Raw genomic sequence first — 17,340 nt, forward strand, 5'->3', positions numbered from 1 at the left:
AATTATGATTGAAAGTAAATGTTTTTTAATTGGAATGTGGAGCTTACGAAAAACAATCTCCCAAAAAGGTCCACTCGGCGGCTGTTATTATTATAACGGTGATAGATATGGGAACTCTCCAAAACGGCTACTAAATTGACCTTGTGTTGGGACTGTTGTGTTTATGGATCCTTCCGAAAACTTCCAATCTAAATATTTTTGGCCTTCTTCATTATCACCACAGGCGTCCATTTTCTCCTTCAACTCGCCTCCAAAAACTTGCACACAAAAGTCATATTTCTTGAAAGAGCAATGGCATAATATAGCTTCCTGAGAGGCTTGAGGGGAAACACAATCGGAGCTTGTATTGTTTTCTACATATATGTGCAATTTGGCATTTTCCCTCATCTCAACACTGGTAAAAGCTGAATTTGTGTCATATTTTCTCTCCGGATTGGCCCATTCCGATCTCCTGTTCACCGTCACGACTTTTCCGGAGCATTTTTTAAAAAACACGTCATCAGACTTGCAGATATGCGTCTTTAAAGTGTACAATGTGGTTGACATGTCGTTATATATCCAGTCTAATCCACTCATTGCAGATATGGGCTGGTCTCCCGGCGGGCTCCTTGGTGACCAACATGTTTGCCAAAGATTTAGACGCAGGAGAAAATGGAACAGTCACACTCTCTATGGCCACAGGTGAGTTACGGTGCACACATCACGCACGTCATGGATGAGTTCCCGGGCATCACCGTCGTGTGTTTCTCTCAGCCGAGTTGCAGGTCGAGGGTTTTGGACACTTTGAGATTGACAGTGAAAGTGGAGACATCCGAACGACGGAGCTGTTCACCGAGAACAGCGAGCCGCTCTACACTCTGACGGTGACGGCCAAGGACGGCGGAGTCCCGCCTCTGGAGGACACTGCAGTCATTCATGTACAGGTACAGTTATCGCTCCATTTCCTACCGTGACTACTGGATATACTTATTTCAGAAAGTTTCTTGGAATGGTAATTGTTGTAATTGAGACCTCACAGAAGTCGGCAGATGATGCAGTTCAGCACTGTGTGTCAAGTTGTTCTCGTCATAAATCTGTAATAAAACATCTTGTCTTGGTTAGGCGCCTCTTCGGGCACTTTGAACATTACGATGGAAGTATACGATGGCCACTCCCATGCTCTTATGTTTCATAAGTTCTATAAGCACTTTTTGGGTTGACATCATTTGTTGCACAGATTTGGTGCTCAATGTAACCATTTGTTAAACCGCTCTAGAATTGATACAAATGATCAGAAATGACTCCAAAATACCACATGAAGACACTCAGATCTTGAGGAACACCATATAAAGAGTCACGCTGGGATTTGTTATCTAGATTTCTTGACATTTGGAGATTTCTAGCAAGAATTACGCTTTTCAACCGTTGGATGGAAACTTCTCAGAAACCCGCTTATTGTCAATAAAGCTTGGGAAGCCATATATCCTCTGAATGCCCACGGTCTCTAATATGTGGTTGTAAAAGTTTGTGAGGCTGTGATTATCCTCAAGGTCACCACAGGTCATTTCACTTTGAGAAATGGATTCTATGGGGACTGACATCATCTCACATGAATACAATTGCGCTCATTGGATCAATCATTGAATACTACAGATTCCTAAATGTATGCATGCATACTGTACAAAAACAACAGCTCCGCCTCCATTTAGGGGATGACAGCATCCGATCCACCATATGAACAAAAGCACAAAGTAATCACCATATCTGGGAGATTTTTCCTAATTCTTCCCAGTGGTTTGGCTTGTGGTGTCTCGTTTATGCTGTGAGTTTTCAAAACAGTATTTCACCTGCAGGTCCATGGATTGGAGGCTCTGTACGGCCACGCCGAACACCAAATCATGAGGCGCTTCACGGCCAAAGAGGACACCGAGCCAGCGACCGTCATCGGCTCTGCCGCTGTTTCATACAAAGGCAGAGTCCACTATTCCGTCTCCGAGGGCGACGGGAGCGTTCACTTCGGCATCGACGGCTCCTCCGGGGACATTTACATCAACCAGCCGCTGGACTACGAGTCGGCCATGCAGTACCTCCTCATGGTGCGGGCCGAAGACGCCGGACTCTCCCCCGGGGCGAACGTGTCAGTGCTGGTCAGTGTGATGGTGGAGGACGTCAACGACCACACGCCCTGGTTTCCTGACAAACTGGTGACGTTCGGCCTGTGGGAGGACGCCGCGGTCGGCTCGCTGGCGTTCGCTTTCCACGCCCGGGACGCCGATGGGACTTTCTCTAACAGTGACCTCCGCTACTCCCTGACTTTGGACCCCGAACTGAGCGGGTCTTCCTCCTCACGCTTCCCGTTTCAGATCAACCCTCACACGGGGAGCCTGACCATAACGGCACCTCTGGACCGCGAGACCGACCCCAGCTTCGCCTTCACCGTGACGGCCACGGACCAGGCGAAGAGGATGGAGGAGCGGAGACGGGCGTCGGTGACGGCTCAGGTGTTCCTGCTGGACGTGAACGATAACAGGCCGGTGTTTGTGTCGGCGGACGCAGTCCAGGTGATGGAGGATGCAGAGGTGGGGAGTCTGCTGCATCATTTTGTGGCCATAGATGGAGATCTCGGGGAAAACGGGGTGGTCTCCTACGTCATCATGGCTGGAAACAAGAATGGACTCTTCACACTGGAGGGGAAAACAGGTATGATTCTTATTCATAGATAGACTGGGCGGATGTATCGGCCAATATGAGCTCACTGCTGTTATATTTGTATTTCTGTATATGTCAATGGATAAGACAAAAGGAATTGGAGTGCAGTACATTTTGAAGCAGTGTTTTCCAGAGACTCTGGGTACAGGTTCATAATGTATGTTTATGTGATGTGCTTGTAGAACAAGTGAATATTGGCTGTATATTGTTACATTTAAATATTCATATTGATATTTGCCTCTTAGGTCCATTATTTATTATACTTTTCCTGCAGGACAAAAATATTCTGAATGGTTAAAGGATTGAAGCGCCTGAAAACTTGATTTTAAATCTTAATTGTATCCCTATTCTTAATAGGAAGATAAAAACATACTGAAAATGCGGTATGACATCATCATATTCAAATTTGATCTTCCTCCGCCTTCTACAGGCCTCTTGTGTCTCTCGGCCCCTCTGGACTACGAGACGCACCGGTTCCACCGCCTGACCGTCCGTGCAGTCGACCGCGGCCGGCCCTCGCTCTCCTCCACCCAGACTCTGACGGTGGAGGTGGGGGATGTGAATGACCAGACACCTGTCTTCAGTCAGAGCGTCTACAACGCCAGTGTGGCGGAGAACAGAGACCCCGGAGAACCAGTGATCCGGGTCTCCGCCACTGACGATGATTCAGGTGATAATTACCAGATTATTATGAATTATCAGCGGGGGGGGGGGGGGGGGGTTGTGTGTTAATTATGTGTTTTTGAGTTAACGCTATCATATAAAAGTAAAAAATGGAAGAAAATAATTCCGTTAATTGTTTAACACACTAAACACTATTCGCAGCCCTGGGTTAAATGTTAATAGTAATAATTAATCTACAGTTTATAATTTCAATAAATGTAATAATCTTTGTCAAAAAAAGAAATTTGAAAATTGCCCATCACAATTTCCAAAAGCCCAAGATGAGTTTGGCCCGACCAACATTTAAAGACTAAAGATATTAAGTTTATTATCACATAAGACGAATGATCGCACATAATCCTTCCAATTGAGAAGCTGAAACATAAAAATTACCCGAATAATTAAACGATTAACAAAACAGGTGTTGTTTTCCTGTCGATTTTTATAAAATCTTCCAAATAAATGTTTAATGTAAGAGAAAATTACAAGACAAAAATCTGGGAAAAACATCCCTCGGAAACAGTAGTTTGACAAAATAGTTGTAACTCAGTGTTCACTCGCTGGCTTTTCGCACAGCATCAGCGAAACCCTTGTTTGTATGAAGTTGGTCACAAGTTGCATATTTATGAACGACAATTGGGACACTTCAACTTGCCGTGGAAAACAAAGAGATGTGATGTAAAGCTGTAGGGGAACAAATAGTAACTAAATGTTCATACATACATAAGTAAACTTATGATTATTTTCTGGATTGCTGGGCAAGCCGTCTAAGAAAATGGAGGTTCTCTTTCACTCAGGCACTTGCATATCTAGTTATTTTTTATGTAGTGTTTTTACAAATCTTTGGCTAGACATGTATGAGAAAATAAAGAATGATTTGAATGCACTCAGGTTGTCAAAATTATTAAGATTTACTTGAGCGACGAGAGGAAAAAATCACTGAACTTCCTTAAAAATCTCAGTTATGATTTATGAGTGAACCGTCAGACGAGCTGCGGTTTTCATCCCGTAGCATTGAAGTTGAACCTGAAGTGGAGAAGGCAGTGCACCTCCAAGGAGCCTAGATGGCAGCACTGGCTTGTCTCCTTGAGGCCGAACAGCCTCAAAGCACACACTCAATATGCGTGAAAACAAACAGTGCCACATAAATACAACATTAAACACATAAAAAAGTGTCTAAGCTCAAAAATATTGGTGTAATTTAATAATCAATAATGAAGACGTAAATAGTTGTGGTTTAAAAAAGCATGTAAACCTGTTAAATGTACTAAAAGGCAAAAAAGAGGAAATTCCCCTTTAACATTTCTCTGTTTTAAGCATTAATAGTTAGTTATTATTGTCTTTAAAGCAAAGAACCCACTTGACGAATGCGGTGCAGCGGCAGCTCTCTCGCTGCAGTGAATCACGGCCGTCGTCTGTTTAGTTTCACTCCATTAGCGGTTTAATTGAAACCAACCGCTGCCCCTCTTTTCTTCATGTGGTGTTCCATTTGTTTTCTTCTCCATGTGCTATATGTTCACCGTGCATCCCAGCCAAACTCATTCAGCTAGCCCCATAATCATATTCACAAATCTACACATCAGTCCTGTTTATTTAAACGCGTTGTGTTCAGGAGGGGGGGGGGGGGGGATACATGCCCTCCAATACTGACGGTGGAGGGCATGTGGCAGGAGGATCTTGCACAGGAGGGCTTTCCATGTGAACTCGGGGTGAGAATTGTCCAAGAACAGCAAGCGCACGGCTCCTCTGGGAGATTTGAGAGGTCTCCTCTCTCGTGACGATTTCCCTAATCCAAGCCATCTGTGCCAATAGGCGCCGTGTTTTCATCTGTCTCCTCAAAATCGCCTCGTCTGGCAGCTCAGCTCAGCTCTCCCAGCAGTCTTATTTGATTATCATTTCTGCTGCCCCCCCACCCCCCCCAACGCTCCCCAAAGATGACCATTGTTTTGTGCTTGTGTCTGCCCCGGGATCTAGTTTCCATGTGTTGAAGTCGCTCAGAGGAGAAGTACGGTATCAACGAGTGTGACAGCTACCCTTCGTGTTACTCGGAGTTCTGAGGGATTTTTTTAAAGAATAGCTCTGTTTTTTAAAATATGCAAACTATATCGTAGGAAAAGAGAAAATATGAAATACCATTCAAAATGTTCAATCCAGTTAGATAACCATTGGCAGTGATGTTGGTTTGTCTCAAATTACAAACAAAAAAAAACATTTTCTTACTAAGCTGCTATAAAAAAACAAAAACACAAAGCGAGCAACAGATTTCAGGCTTATTTCTTTGTGAGAAAATGGTTCCACTGAAAACTGATGTCAGTGAGGAGAAGCAGGCCTTAATGACTGCACGATGCAGGTATTTTATGTTTCACGACACCAGCTCTCATACTGTCTTTCATCCCCGAACACTGCATCCATTCTCCTGCAGCAAAGGGCTCTCACATCACGGCCTTTAGCTGCGCTGTCCGTTTTTTTAAAGGTGATTCTGTGATTTACCAAAAACCCTGTGGTGCTGTTTTCAATATGGCATCTGTTAATGCCTCGCCTGAAAAACGAGTCCGGCCGTAAATATGACCTCACCTGATGAGGTGCTGAACACCGATGTGAATGCTGAGATTGAAAGAAAACATGATTTTTTTTTTAGAAAGTATTATCGTGTTTTATAGAAGAAAAGAAGCTAAATTATGTCATTATTTACTTCTTTTCAGGTCTTATTCGCGACAAAGACAAGATTACATTTCTAATCCGCATGGAAGAACGAGAACTGAAATAACTCTCAGCGTAGACTTTACTTTCAAATGAAAGAAGATTTCTATACAGAGCCACATGTTAAATATATATGTTATATATAAAAGGAGGTCGGCACCTAGAAGAGTCCCGATTTCTTTTGTCTGTTTGACTTTTGAATGATATTTTTGCTTGAGAGAGATTTAAATAAGAGTCATGGGCCGATCTGATCAACTTTGATGCCACATGCTGGGCACCATGTGGTACAGAACACTTAAATAAATATAGCAATAACCATAATAATAACAATATTGGTACCTTAATTATAATGTTTTTTGTTTGTACTAATTTTAGTAGTTTCACACACATTTTATGAAATTAGTTTTTTATTTTCGAGCTTACAACCGTTAACCTCCCGTGTTCCTCCCCCAGAGGAGAACGCCGTGGTGTGGTACAGTCTGCTGCCCGGCGCCGGCTACGAGCTCTTCAGCATCAACCCTTACACCGGTCTGATCACCACCACCTCCTACCTGGACCGAGAGCAGCAGCATCACTTCACTCTCAGAGGTAAAACACAAACCCGTTACACCCGAGAGACAGATATAGATATATATATATATATATATATATATATATATATATATATAAAACGCACAAAAATAAACACTCCCAGTGATGAGGTCCTGTATGTCTGCCATTCAAATGTCATTAAAATACAGTGGGGAGCTATGCAAATACACCGGCATGCAAAAAAAAAAAAACACTTTTTGTTCTCCGCTCCTCACGACAGACAGAAAACAAACACATCTCGTGATTTTCAGAACCAATTAACGATTGAGAGCTCAGAAATAATAATGTGTCCTACATGAAGTAGGAGGAACAAATGCAATTGAAAGCTTATTACACTTCATGGAAAACGAGCAGTTTTGTGTTGACAAATCTTCTCCAGAAGTTGTGAAGCTCAACCACAACCAACTGCTCGAAAGCCCGCGATTCTAAGGGTTAGAAGAAGAAAAATATCAAAAAAGAAAACAGAGACATTTCTCTCGTCCTCTGCTTCTCGTTCTCTTCCTTCTCTCTCGACGTAGCTTCACAGCCAAAGTCGTAAAGAATTTCAGTCTTTTATTTGACGGCTCCATAATTCAGCCGATTGATTTACGTTGAGGAAACGGTGGACTTTTAAAGGGCTGAGGTACAGCATGTCTAACCTCCCCTGACTGCTCCCTCTGCCCTTTTGAAGTGCCTTTTGCTTTCAGTCTCCCGTGGGCAGACACAGCTATTACACGCAACCTATTCAGCCGTGTTTAATGACCAACTGCTTTCACATGTCTTATCATAATATTTGCACAGTCGGCGGCGGCATGATGAACAATTACATTTAATCACAGAAAAGAAAAGAAAGCGTAAAAAAAGGGCTTGAAGTTGCGCCAGAATCACCCGGCTTCTGATTGGGAAATATTGAAATATGTGGTGAATTTGAAAAGAAATACAAATTATTTTCAGCACGTATAAAAAGCTGTCGCAGTATATGAAACGTTGACAGGATTTTTAATCCTAAAGACGTTGTTGACCCACTGAATTTACTTCTAGCACCATTATCAAGTCAAATAACTGAAAGCCTCAAATACTTAAGCTTTGGAGGTATTTGGTCCTGGACCGATGTCTTTTCCACCAGCTTCAGTGTTTATTTTATTTTAAACATTACACCCTTTAAGCATCTGCATGTTAACAACGTCATTGTTGCCACGAGCAGCTTCACAGAGCTGCTGGCATGGCTGTGGACTCTTTGCCATTTTCACTTATTCACTTATATATATTTAAAAAGCACGTCTTTGTGGCCCAGTGGTGAAAAAAAAACATGTATACTGGGATTGCAATGTGATTTCCCACGACCGTCAAAATGAGATTAAAAAAAATGCGACAGAGATTCCTGCAGTGAGCGTGAGGTGTGACTTCCTTTTGCTCTCATGTCTAACAGTCCAGGCTCGTGACAGCAGCACGCGGCCTCTGTCGGGCACGGCCACGGTGCTCTGCTCGGTGCTGGATGACAACGACAACCCTCCGGATTTCATGCAGTCCTCCTTCCAGATCAGCCTGCCAGAAAACCTTCCTCCAGGGGTGGTCCACACTGCTCAGGCATCTGATCCGGATCACGGAGAAAATGGAACCATACACTACTCCATTTTAGGTAAGGAGCCCCCGGAGAGTGCTCTGTATATCAAGCTATTTTGGGTCATGATTTGGTGGTTTTGGTAATAACATTTGTTTTCACCAAGTTAATCGCTGAGATCTGTGAACTCATTGACATTATGAATAAAAGGCCCAAAAGGGGAAATAAACTAAGCCATCATACAGGTTTTGAAACAAACGCTGAGGTGAGCTAAACTCGTTGGAGGCAAATCATAAAAAGTCCCAAACTTTCCATTGTGAACATATATTGCAGTTAACAGAAGAACTCACAGGAAATTATTGCACGTGCAAAGTTTGTCTGTGCAATGCGGCATTATTAGCGACATTTCAGGTGGTTTAGATTATTGCTCAACTATTGTGTCCAATGTTGTCAACAACAACAACAACATCAACAACACCACGCTTGTCTCAGTAATTACTTTGGTGAGTTAAATAGTTAGAAATGAACCAGGAACTTACTTTAATTTCCGTCCTCAGATGAGGACTACAGAGGTCGCTTCACCATCAACAGCCACACCGGTGCCGTCAGCACCACGCAAGTCCTCGACCGCGAGGAAAGGCAGAATTACACACTCACCATACAGGCCCGGGACTATGGCCCCACCCCGCTCAGCTCCTCCACCCAACTCCAGCTGCTGCTGCTGGACCAGAACGATAACGCTCCCTCCTTCGCCCGTAAGAGCTACCACGCCTCCGTCAGCGAGGGCCTACCTGCAGGCGCCGAGGTCCTGCGTGTTAGCGCCTTTGATCCTGACGAGGGGTCCAACGGGGACCTGACCTACTCTCTGACAGAGGACAGCAGCCAGGGGGCCTTCTCGGTGGACGCTTTCACGGGAGTGATCCGCACCACCAGGTCTCTGGACCGAGAGAGTCGGGCGCAGTACACCCTCAGAGCCGTGGCCGCCGACGGCTGCACCCAAGGGCCCCTGAGCTCCGCGGCGTCGCTGACCATCCAGGTGGAGGACGTGAACGACAACGCGCCGGTGTGCGAGCAGAATCCCGTCAACGCGTGGGTTTCCATGAGGACTCTACCCAACCAGATAGTGACCACGGTGGCGGCGACCGACGCCGACCAGGGGGACAACGGCACCGTACGGTTCACGCTGTCTGACGAGGAAAACCTGTTCGACATCAACGGCGAGTCGGGAGAGATTTCCCTGAGGAGACGAGTGAGAGCGGGTTTCTCCGGGAGGAAGCTGCAGGTTGTGGTTTCAGACGACGGACAACCTGTCTTAACCTCCACCTGTCTGGTCTTCATCCATCTGAAGGGAGAGCACGAAGGGCTACAGTTCACCAACAAAGTGTACAACGCTACCGTGAAGGAGAACAGCAGAGCCGGTAGGTTTTTCCACCTTTTTTTTCTTTCTGTTTTCATGCCATTTAAAAAAAAAAAAAAAGTCATCGACCATCTCGCTCTCTTTGTCAAGGCACTTGGATTACAAAAGTGGAGGCCAGCGACCAAACCAACAGCAGACAAAGGATCACCTACACCATATTTAATGGCAACGAGAACCATATTTTCTCCATCAACCGGCACACGGGTAAGAAACGAAACCAAAAAAACATTCCTTTTGTTCCTTTTTTTAAATTATTGCCGCCCATCCAAAGTTGTAGCTGGAGTTCACTGGTTATGATTAGCAGATGGGATTATTGTTATGTATTTACAGGAAAGTCATGCATGCTTTCATCAATTGAGTTACGCTAATAGCACAAATTTCCCATTCACTCGTCCATTTTATTTTCCACAAATGCATCCAGAAAATAACTTTGTGATTTCCAGTCCTCACCATTGTTTGTGTTTAACCAAGAAGAGCGTCTAATCTAACCACTTTGGGGCTTTTTGTTATTTTCTGTGTTTTTCTTTTCAAAATGTCCTTTCGGCTTATCTGCTTCATCTGACAAGTATTTCCTCAAGGATTATGATTGTTGCCTGCCTGATTTTGATCATATTCTATTGGGATTCATGTTTCCATAAAGTAATGAGGTAGCCACAGTTACGCTTAAATACACATTATTATACTGACATAGGACTAAATACTTTTTTAGGGTTGCCACAAAGACGTGAACCTAAAAGTGCTTCTGTCAGCACCTTTTTTAATAGATGAAAAGTGACATATCTGTGCTCCTCTCCTCCAGGTGAGATCCGTGTGCAGAAGGATAACTCTCTGGACTATGAGGCGAGCCCTCAGATCCAACTGGTGGTGCTGGCTGACAACGGGCTGCAGACGGCTCACTGCCAGGCCTCCATCAGCCTGCTGGATATCAATGACAACGCGCCGGTGTTCGAACACAGCAACTACAGAACAGCTGTCTGGGAGGGGCAAGTGCACAACACCTACATCATGCAGGTAGACAGTATGAGTATCTATGCCCTCTTTGACATTGGAAATACCGTGCAGGTATATCATATATTCAGTTGTGAGATGTTATTAATAACGATCACTTTATATAATTCCCCCGCAGGTGTTTGCGTCTGATGCCGACTGCGGGATGAACGGGCAGATCGAGTACTCCATCGTGTCCGGTAACAACAACGAAGCATTCGTCGTGGACTCTGTTCGCGGGATTCTCGCCACCAAAGTCTTACTGGACCGCGAGATCACGCCCTCGTACAAGTACGCCGACTTTTGCGTATTCAAAAGTATTATGAGAGCATTTCTAGAATGTATGATGAGACTTTGTTTGCATTCAGCAAACACACATCCCATGAGTCTTTGCCATTGGCTCAGTGTCAAACCCTTGTGTAGTTGTCGAGTGCAAACAAAATAATAATTGTTTGTTCGGAGATGGAAGCAAGACTTCTTTCTTTGTTTAAATGAGTTAAAATGGGAAGTCATTAAATAGAGTAGAGTCAATGTGTGTGGTCACAGTGAGAGGGTCTTTATGGCACTGTGGGCAGTTTGCAAATGGCTGCAGCATTACTAGGTTCGACAAATCATTGTTGCTCGCAAATTGCAGACAAATAAGTTCCAATGTCATGCATGGTTTACAAGTTTAATAGTTGAAACAAGGTCTACTGTGAATGAGTGAGAGGAAATTAACTTGTGTTTCAAATTTGATGAATTGGGCCCCTGATCTTGATTCAGCAATTTTATTATGAGTGCAAAGTCCTAATCTTCTTTAATAGAAAGCTGTCTGGCAAATGTCCTTGTTTAAAAATAAATAAAATAAAGTAGTTCAAAGTAATTCAGTGCAACGGTCAAACATCTCAAGTGAAAGAATTACCTGATTTTAGAATATAAGGAAAAAGTACAAAGACTTCAAATATCAGCTTAATTCTATTATTGTATATTTCATACATTTCCAGCCCAGAATAATACAATGATACACCATCTCTATAATGCAACGTGGCATCATGTGTTTACTGCCTTTTTATATTACAGGCTGGTTCTGCAGGCAGCAGACAGGGGGAACCCTCCTCTCAGCAGCACCGCCACCTTCAGGGTCCAAGTGGTGGACGTCAATGACAACAGCCCTGCCATCCCCCCCATGGAGCCTGTGGTCATAGCAGAGAGTAAGACCAGCCCCCTCTGCTCTCTGACTGCTTGCAGTGATAAACACTCATCCCGATATAAACACTGTCTATGTTCTTTATCTTTATCGTTTGTGGACTTATTTTGATGTTTTCTGTTTTACTTCAGACCTGCCGGCAGGTTACATGGTCACCCAGGTGACTGCGAACGACGTAGACCTCAGCTCAACCATCACCTACAGCTTTTCAGACAACAGTAGCACCAACTTTCCCTTTGCTATCGACCGATACACTGGCGTGGTCACCCTGACTCGAGCCCTGGACTACGAGGAGCAGACAGAGTACACGTTGGCAGTCTGGGCGTCTGATTCCCTCCACCAGACGACCGGAGAGGTCAAAGTTCAAGTGCTTGACGTCAATGACAACGCCCCAGTGTTCACCAAGGTCTCTTACCAGGTACAGATGAGATATTTATCAATCAAAAGGTTCAAGGATGACAGGTTGGTGTCAACAAGCTGTAAAAAAAAAAACGACAGTAGGAAAAACCTTCTACGGCATGTCTTATTCAGGATGTATACATTGTAAATAACATTGTTCATTCATGTTTATTATTCAAGTAATTAAGAAGAAAGAATATTTTGAATTAACAGGTTTGTAAAAGTCTTTGTGAGTGTTATATGAAGCATTACTAAATGTTAATTAACCATATACCTATAAGACTGTATATAGAACATACGTTATGATCTTACTGCAGGTGTGACTCATTATTTGTTCACTCTTCAAGGTTGAGTTGTCGGAGTTGGTTTCAGCGGACACGTTGGTTCTGTCCGTGTCCGCCAGCGACAGCGACTCTGGACTCAATGGGAAGATCACCTACAGACTGCTTTCATCTCCTTTACAAGGCTTTTACATCAAGCCAGACGACGGTAAGAACTGCTTTTCTGCAATAGCTCTGATATAAATGTCTCGTTACCCCAAGCTTTACAAGTTGTATGACTTATGACGGTCTGGTGGTCTGATTTTCATATTCATCCTTCCTATTCTCTCCATTAAAATCCGTTTTTTCTGGCATAGTTAAAGGGACACATGCCAAAGAAAAGGGCACAGAGAAAGACTTTGCCTCATTCTGAGCAGCATACAGTATCAGGGCTTAGTGAATGTTGTCGTTCTGCCAGCAGCACTATATTTCTCCAGTGTTTATATTTCACTAGTCTTGGATGTGGGAGTGAGTTTCTTGTACAGGCGGACAGAAGAGAAGCAGCAGAGAAGGCAATTAGAAAGCATTCAGATAAAGTGCTTCAGAGGAGCCATGCCTATCCTATTATCTCCCTTTTAAAAATGTCTAAACCAAGGAAAGAAGATAAATCGCGGAGAGCTGAAATGGAACCAGTTCTGGACAGTCTTTTCCACTCAAGTGTGATTTACGGGCTTCTGTCATGTTTGAACTCTAAAGTTTAATATCAAAGAAATGTTTTTGTCCATATTTTGCCGTGAGGAGCACAAATGGAAAGGGATAAAATTGCATCAATGTTGACCAACGCATTCTAAATCCTTTCGTATGGTGCTTTTGTGGTGCGGTGTGTTTTCCAGTGTTACCTATTTGTTTCACAGACAATGAATGGTGCTGCTTTAGTGTAAAGCCATAGAATGAATAATGTCACCCTGTAGAAAAGTTTAAGTGGCAATGAAGTAGAACCATAAATTGAATGGACAAACACTTTATCCAAGGAGAACATTTGCTATAACAGTCGGCATATGGAATTCATTAAAGAATAGTCACACAGGAAATTATGTTGCCTCGCGGTGTCTAATGACAAGGACAATTTAGACTTAACCGCCAGTATATTGTTATATAAATAGACCTGTTTTAGAGTTAACTAATCCAGAAACAATCACTGTATTTGTTAAACCATCTGTTAAATCAATCGAAAATACTTTTAGAGTTTTACATTGGTGAGACCAGATGTCGGGGCTTTCTGAATTTTTCATTGTAAAAAATTGCAAAATCAACATTGTTTGAATGAGTGCTTGATGTCTCGCCAATATAATGTTTTGATATAAGTGAAACAGATTTTAGTATATGATTATAATTTTTTTACATTCAAATCTGACATATTATTTCCTTATAAAGGCGTTGTTAAAAATGTGTTGGCAAACAGTTGCCTATTTGCAAATCCAGCAGAAACAGAGCAACATCGGCATTCATTTGGATTCATGTCTATTACTCGCCGACAACACTAAATCCAATAGTCAATCACTTTTTAGCCTTATTTTACTTTCTGCCAACTCTTGAGAGACATTTAACTTTAGTTGGACATGGTGGAGCATTCAGCGTGCTAGATGCTCCAGTCGGAAAACAACAGCAATTAGCTAAAATAATCTCAATATAAATGAGGTGTTAACAGTCACTATCGGCAACTTCATGGCTCCTTTTTGTACTATTACAGAAATGGTTAGGCCAGGTTTGTAAAAAATGATTCGCTCAATAACATGTGATTTGTCTTGTAGGGTCTGTTTTTACCAATAAGCCCCTGAAGGCCATCACAAACAGCAACCTGATCCATCTTCTGGTCGAGGCCCGAGACGAAGGCGAACCTGTGCAGTCCACTGTCACCGCGATAGACGTGCTGGTTCTGGACTCCAACGACCACGCGCCTTTGTTCCACCAGGACATCTACACGCTCACCGTCCCAGAGGACACGCCCACGGACACCACCCTGCTGACGCTGTCTGCAGAGGATCAAGACTGGAGCCCTGAAAACACCCACTTGGACTACGGCATACTCAACGGAAATGAGGAAAAGCGATTTTGTCTGGAAGTGAAAATGGTTCAGGTTGAGAATCAGATGAGAAATGTAGGAAAACTTGTTCTGTGTAACCCTTTAGACCGCGAGACCACGGAGAGCTACGCGCTAACAGTGAGCGTGTCTGATCGAGGAATGCCTCCACTGAACAGCTCTGCTGTTGTCATGGTTACTGTGACAGACTGCAATGACAATGCCCCCGTTTTTTCCAGCACAGGATACCATGCTCAGGTGAGTGAAAACAGCCATGTAGGTACCAGGCTGGTCCAGGTCAGTGCTCGGGACCTCGACCAGGGAACTAACGGCCTGCTGCGGTACGACATTATCTCAGGGAACAGCAAAGGTCACCTTAAGCTCAACCGTCAATCGGGCCTTCTGGTGGTGAACCACTCGCTCGACTATGAGGAAGACTCAAAGTACACCCTCACCATCCGAGCATCTGATGGTGTTGAATCATCTGAACAACGTAAAGTGTCTTTCGCAGTGGTCTTCATCACAGTGTTGGATGAAAATGACCACACGCCATACTTCATGTTCCCAACTGTTAACTGTTCCGTGCTGGAGAACCTCCCAGTGTTTACCCAAACCTGTTCTGTCCATGCTGTCGACAACGACTTAGGCCTCTACGGCCAGCTCTCCTACTCTGTTGTGTCCTCCTGCTTCATGGACTATGGCAGTGGCAACCCTGAGAAGAAGGAGGCCTTTGCCATTGACCCCTTAACAGGCGACATTCACACCAGACAGACCTTTGATTACGAACGTGAGAGTGAGTACTGCTTTGTGGTGGAGGCCAGGGACAAAGGTGACAAAGCGGCTACAGTGAGAGTGCAGGTGACCATCAAGGGAGTGGATGAGTTCAGTCCCGTCTTCACCCAAAAGCAGTACCATTTCCTCCTGCCGGAAAACGCCAAGCCTGGAGAGACAGTTGGTTACGTGATGGCGATGGACCATGATGGAGGGGTGGATGGGCTGGTGGAGTACTCCCTTGTAAGGTCATCACCATTCTTCTCAATTAACAAAACAATTGGGGCCATTTTCGTGTCGGGTCCTGTATATCGCAGAAGAGGCAGCCATGCCGGTGAGGACATGGTGGAACTGGTTGTGTCTGCAGCTAGTCCCAGATTGGCCTCCAGGACCACCGCCTGCCTAGTTTTCGTCAATATCTCCAGCTCAGCAGAAGCACTTACCGGAGTCCATCTTGATGCGCACATGCTCAGCTTGAGTGTCTCAGTAATCATGTTCCTCCTTGTCCTCCTCATTTTTGTGGGCTTGGTTCTCAGGTACAAAATCAAGGAAGCGGCAATCAAAAAGGCTGCTGCAATTGCCGCAAACTCGAACCACGACACAGGCTCAGTCGGTAGTTCCGGTAGGCAAAGTGCGATCTCTCTGCAGGAGATGAAACAGCCCCCCATCATGGTGACCAACAGGGATGTATCGAACCCATACATCCAGTCAGACTCGAGCGGCCGTGGATCGGCAGAAGGTGAGACAGCTGAGGACCAGGAGATTAAGTGGATTAATCAGTACCCCTGCCGTAAAAGAGACCAATCTGTGCAAGGCAACCAGGCCACCGAGCTCCCAGACTCTGCTCTACCTTTGGACAATATCTCCTGCCACTCTGTCGATGTGGGGCAGGAGGACATTTTATCTGTCAAAAAACGTTTAGTCACAGGGATGGCCAGCACCGAAAGTCTCCATCACTTCAAAGAGGAGGGAGGCGGTGAAGGGCTACTTCCTGCAATACTCCGGGTGAGGGATTTGGAGGAGAGCATGAGGACAAATGGGTACGCTCCTCTCTCGGAAGCCCACGCCTGTGCAGACTCTCTCTCTTCACTAATGTGTCTTGAGGAACAGATGCACGGCAGCTACACCTGGGATTATGTTTTGGACTGGGAGCCAAGCTTCCAGCCTCTGGCCTCGGTTTTCACGGATATCGGGATGCTCCCTGACGAGAAGCTTCAAGGCGGCCGCGAGGACTTGGCAGAAGAAGCTAGCTGTGCCATGTACCCACCGCCTCTCATCACAGGAGTAGCTCAGCCTGGCATAAGGACTGTACCGCCACGAAAACATGGGCGCATGCCGAGTCTGAGAAGGAAGCCATCTTACCCCAAATATGCGTATTCCCCCTTAGCCAGGAACACAGGACTTACCCCTTCGGCCATGACGCCCACTTTCTCCCCATCGCTGTCCTCTCTCACCATGAGGACCCCCAGTGCCTCACCAGTTGTCTCTGAAACCGGGGTGGGGGGTATCAGACTTGATTCAGGACCCCTCACTGCAAGCCTATTAGAGGCAGAGATCCAGGTATAGACAGGTTAACTATAACAATCTTCCTTCGCCATCAGAAGGTATTTCCTTTAGTATTTTAAAAGGCTTTAAGGGACACATTTTAAGTAAAAAATAAAATGTATTGACAACTTTTTTATTGTTTTAGACTCATGGGTGTCATGGGTTTAGTCTAAAAGGGGCAATATCAGGCAAAGTTGTCATTTGAACATTCATTAATAATGTATTTAATTACTAACGATAAGATTGAGGTGGATTTTATAACTCTCTTCTGTAATAAAAAGTATATCTGGAAAAGCCTGAACTCAGTTTTGTATTGTATTCTTATAATGTTGCACTTGTGTGCAGATGTTCGACTCGGCAATTAATTATTCAATGTTTTATTGTAAACATGTTTATGTGGAGAAAATGAAACACTTTGTTAATGCGGTTGGTTGCAGCTTCTAAATGGAAACAGTTCAAGGTTGGTTCAACTTTAATACGCAAAGGAAGGCAATATTGTATTTAACAGGACTT

General features: G+C 44.3%; 1 protein-coding gene across 1 annotated transcript in view; it reads left to right on the forward strand.

Annotated features, from left to right (window-relative positions):
• dchs2 (dachsous cadherin-related 2) overlaps positions 1–16,848 on the forward strand; it is a 28,034-nt gene extending 11,186 nt beyond the window's left edge. Inside the window, exons 8-21 of the mRNA XM_034533324.1 lie at positions 582–681; positions 754–923; positions 1,833–2,679; positions 3,119–3,358; positions 6,505–6,639; positions 8,051–8,260; positions 8,740–9,600; positions 9,690–9,803; positions 10,399–10,610; positions 10,726–10,877; positions 11,646–11,776; positions 11,904–12,190; positions 12,519–12,660; positions 14,243–16,848. Coding sequence (XP_034389215.1) covers positions 582–681; positions 754–923; positions 1,833–2,679; positions 3,119–3,358; positions 6,505–6,639; positions 8,051–8,260; positions 8,740–9,600; positions 9,690–9,803; positions 10,399–10,610; positions 10,726–10,877; positions 11,646–11,776; positions 11,904–12,190; positions 12,519–12,660; positions 14,243–16,848 — 6,207 coding nt within the window. The remainder of the gene's footprint in view (positions 1–581; positions 682–753; positions 924–1,832; positions 2,680–3,118; positions 3,359–6,504; positions 6,640–8,050; positions 8,261–8,739; positions 9,601–9,689; positions 9,804–10,398; positions 10,611–10,725; positions 10,878–11,645; positions 11,777–11,903; positions 12,191–12,518; positions 12,661–14,242) is intronic.
• The last annotated feature ends 492 nt before the right edge of the window (positions 16,849–17,340 follow it).

This window comes from Cyclopterus lumpus, chromosome 1, assembly GCF_009769545.1.
Source record: "Cyclopterus lumpus isolate fCycLum1 chromosome 1, fCycLum1.pri, whole genome shotgun sequence".
Taxonomy (NCBI): Eukaryota; Metazoa; Chordata; class Actinopteri; order Perciformes; family Cyclopteridae; genus Cyclopterus; species Cyclopterus lumpus.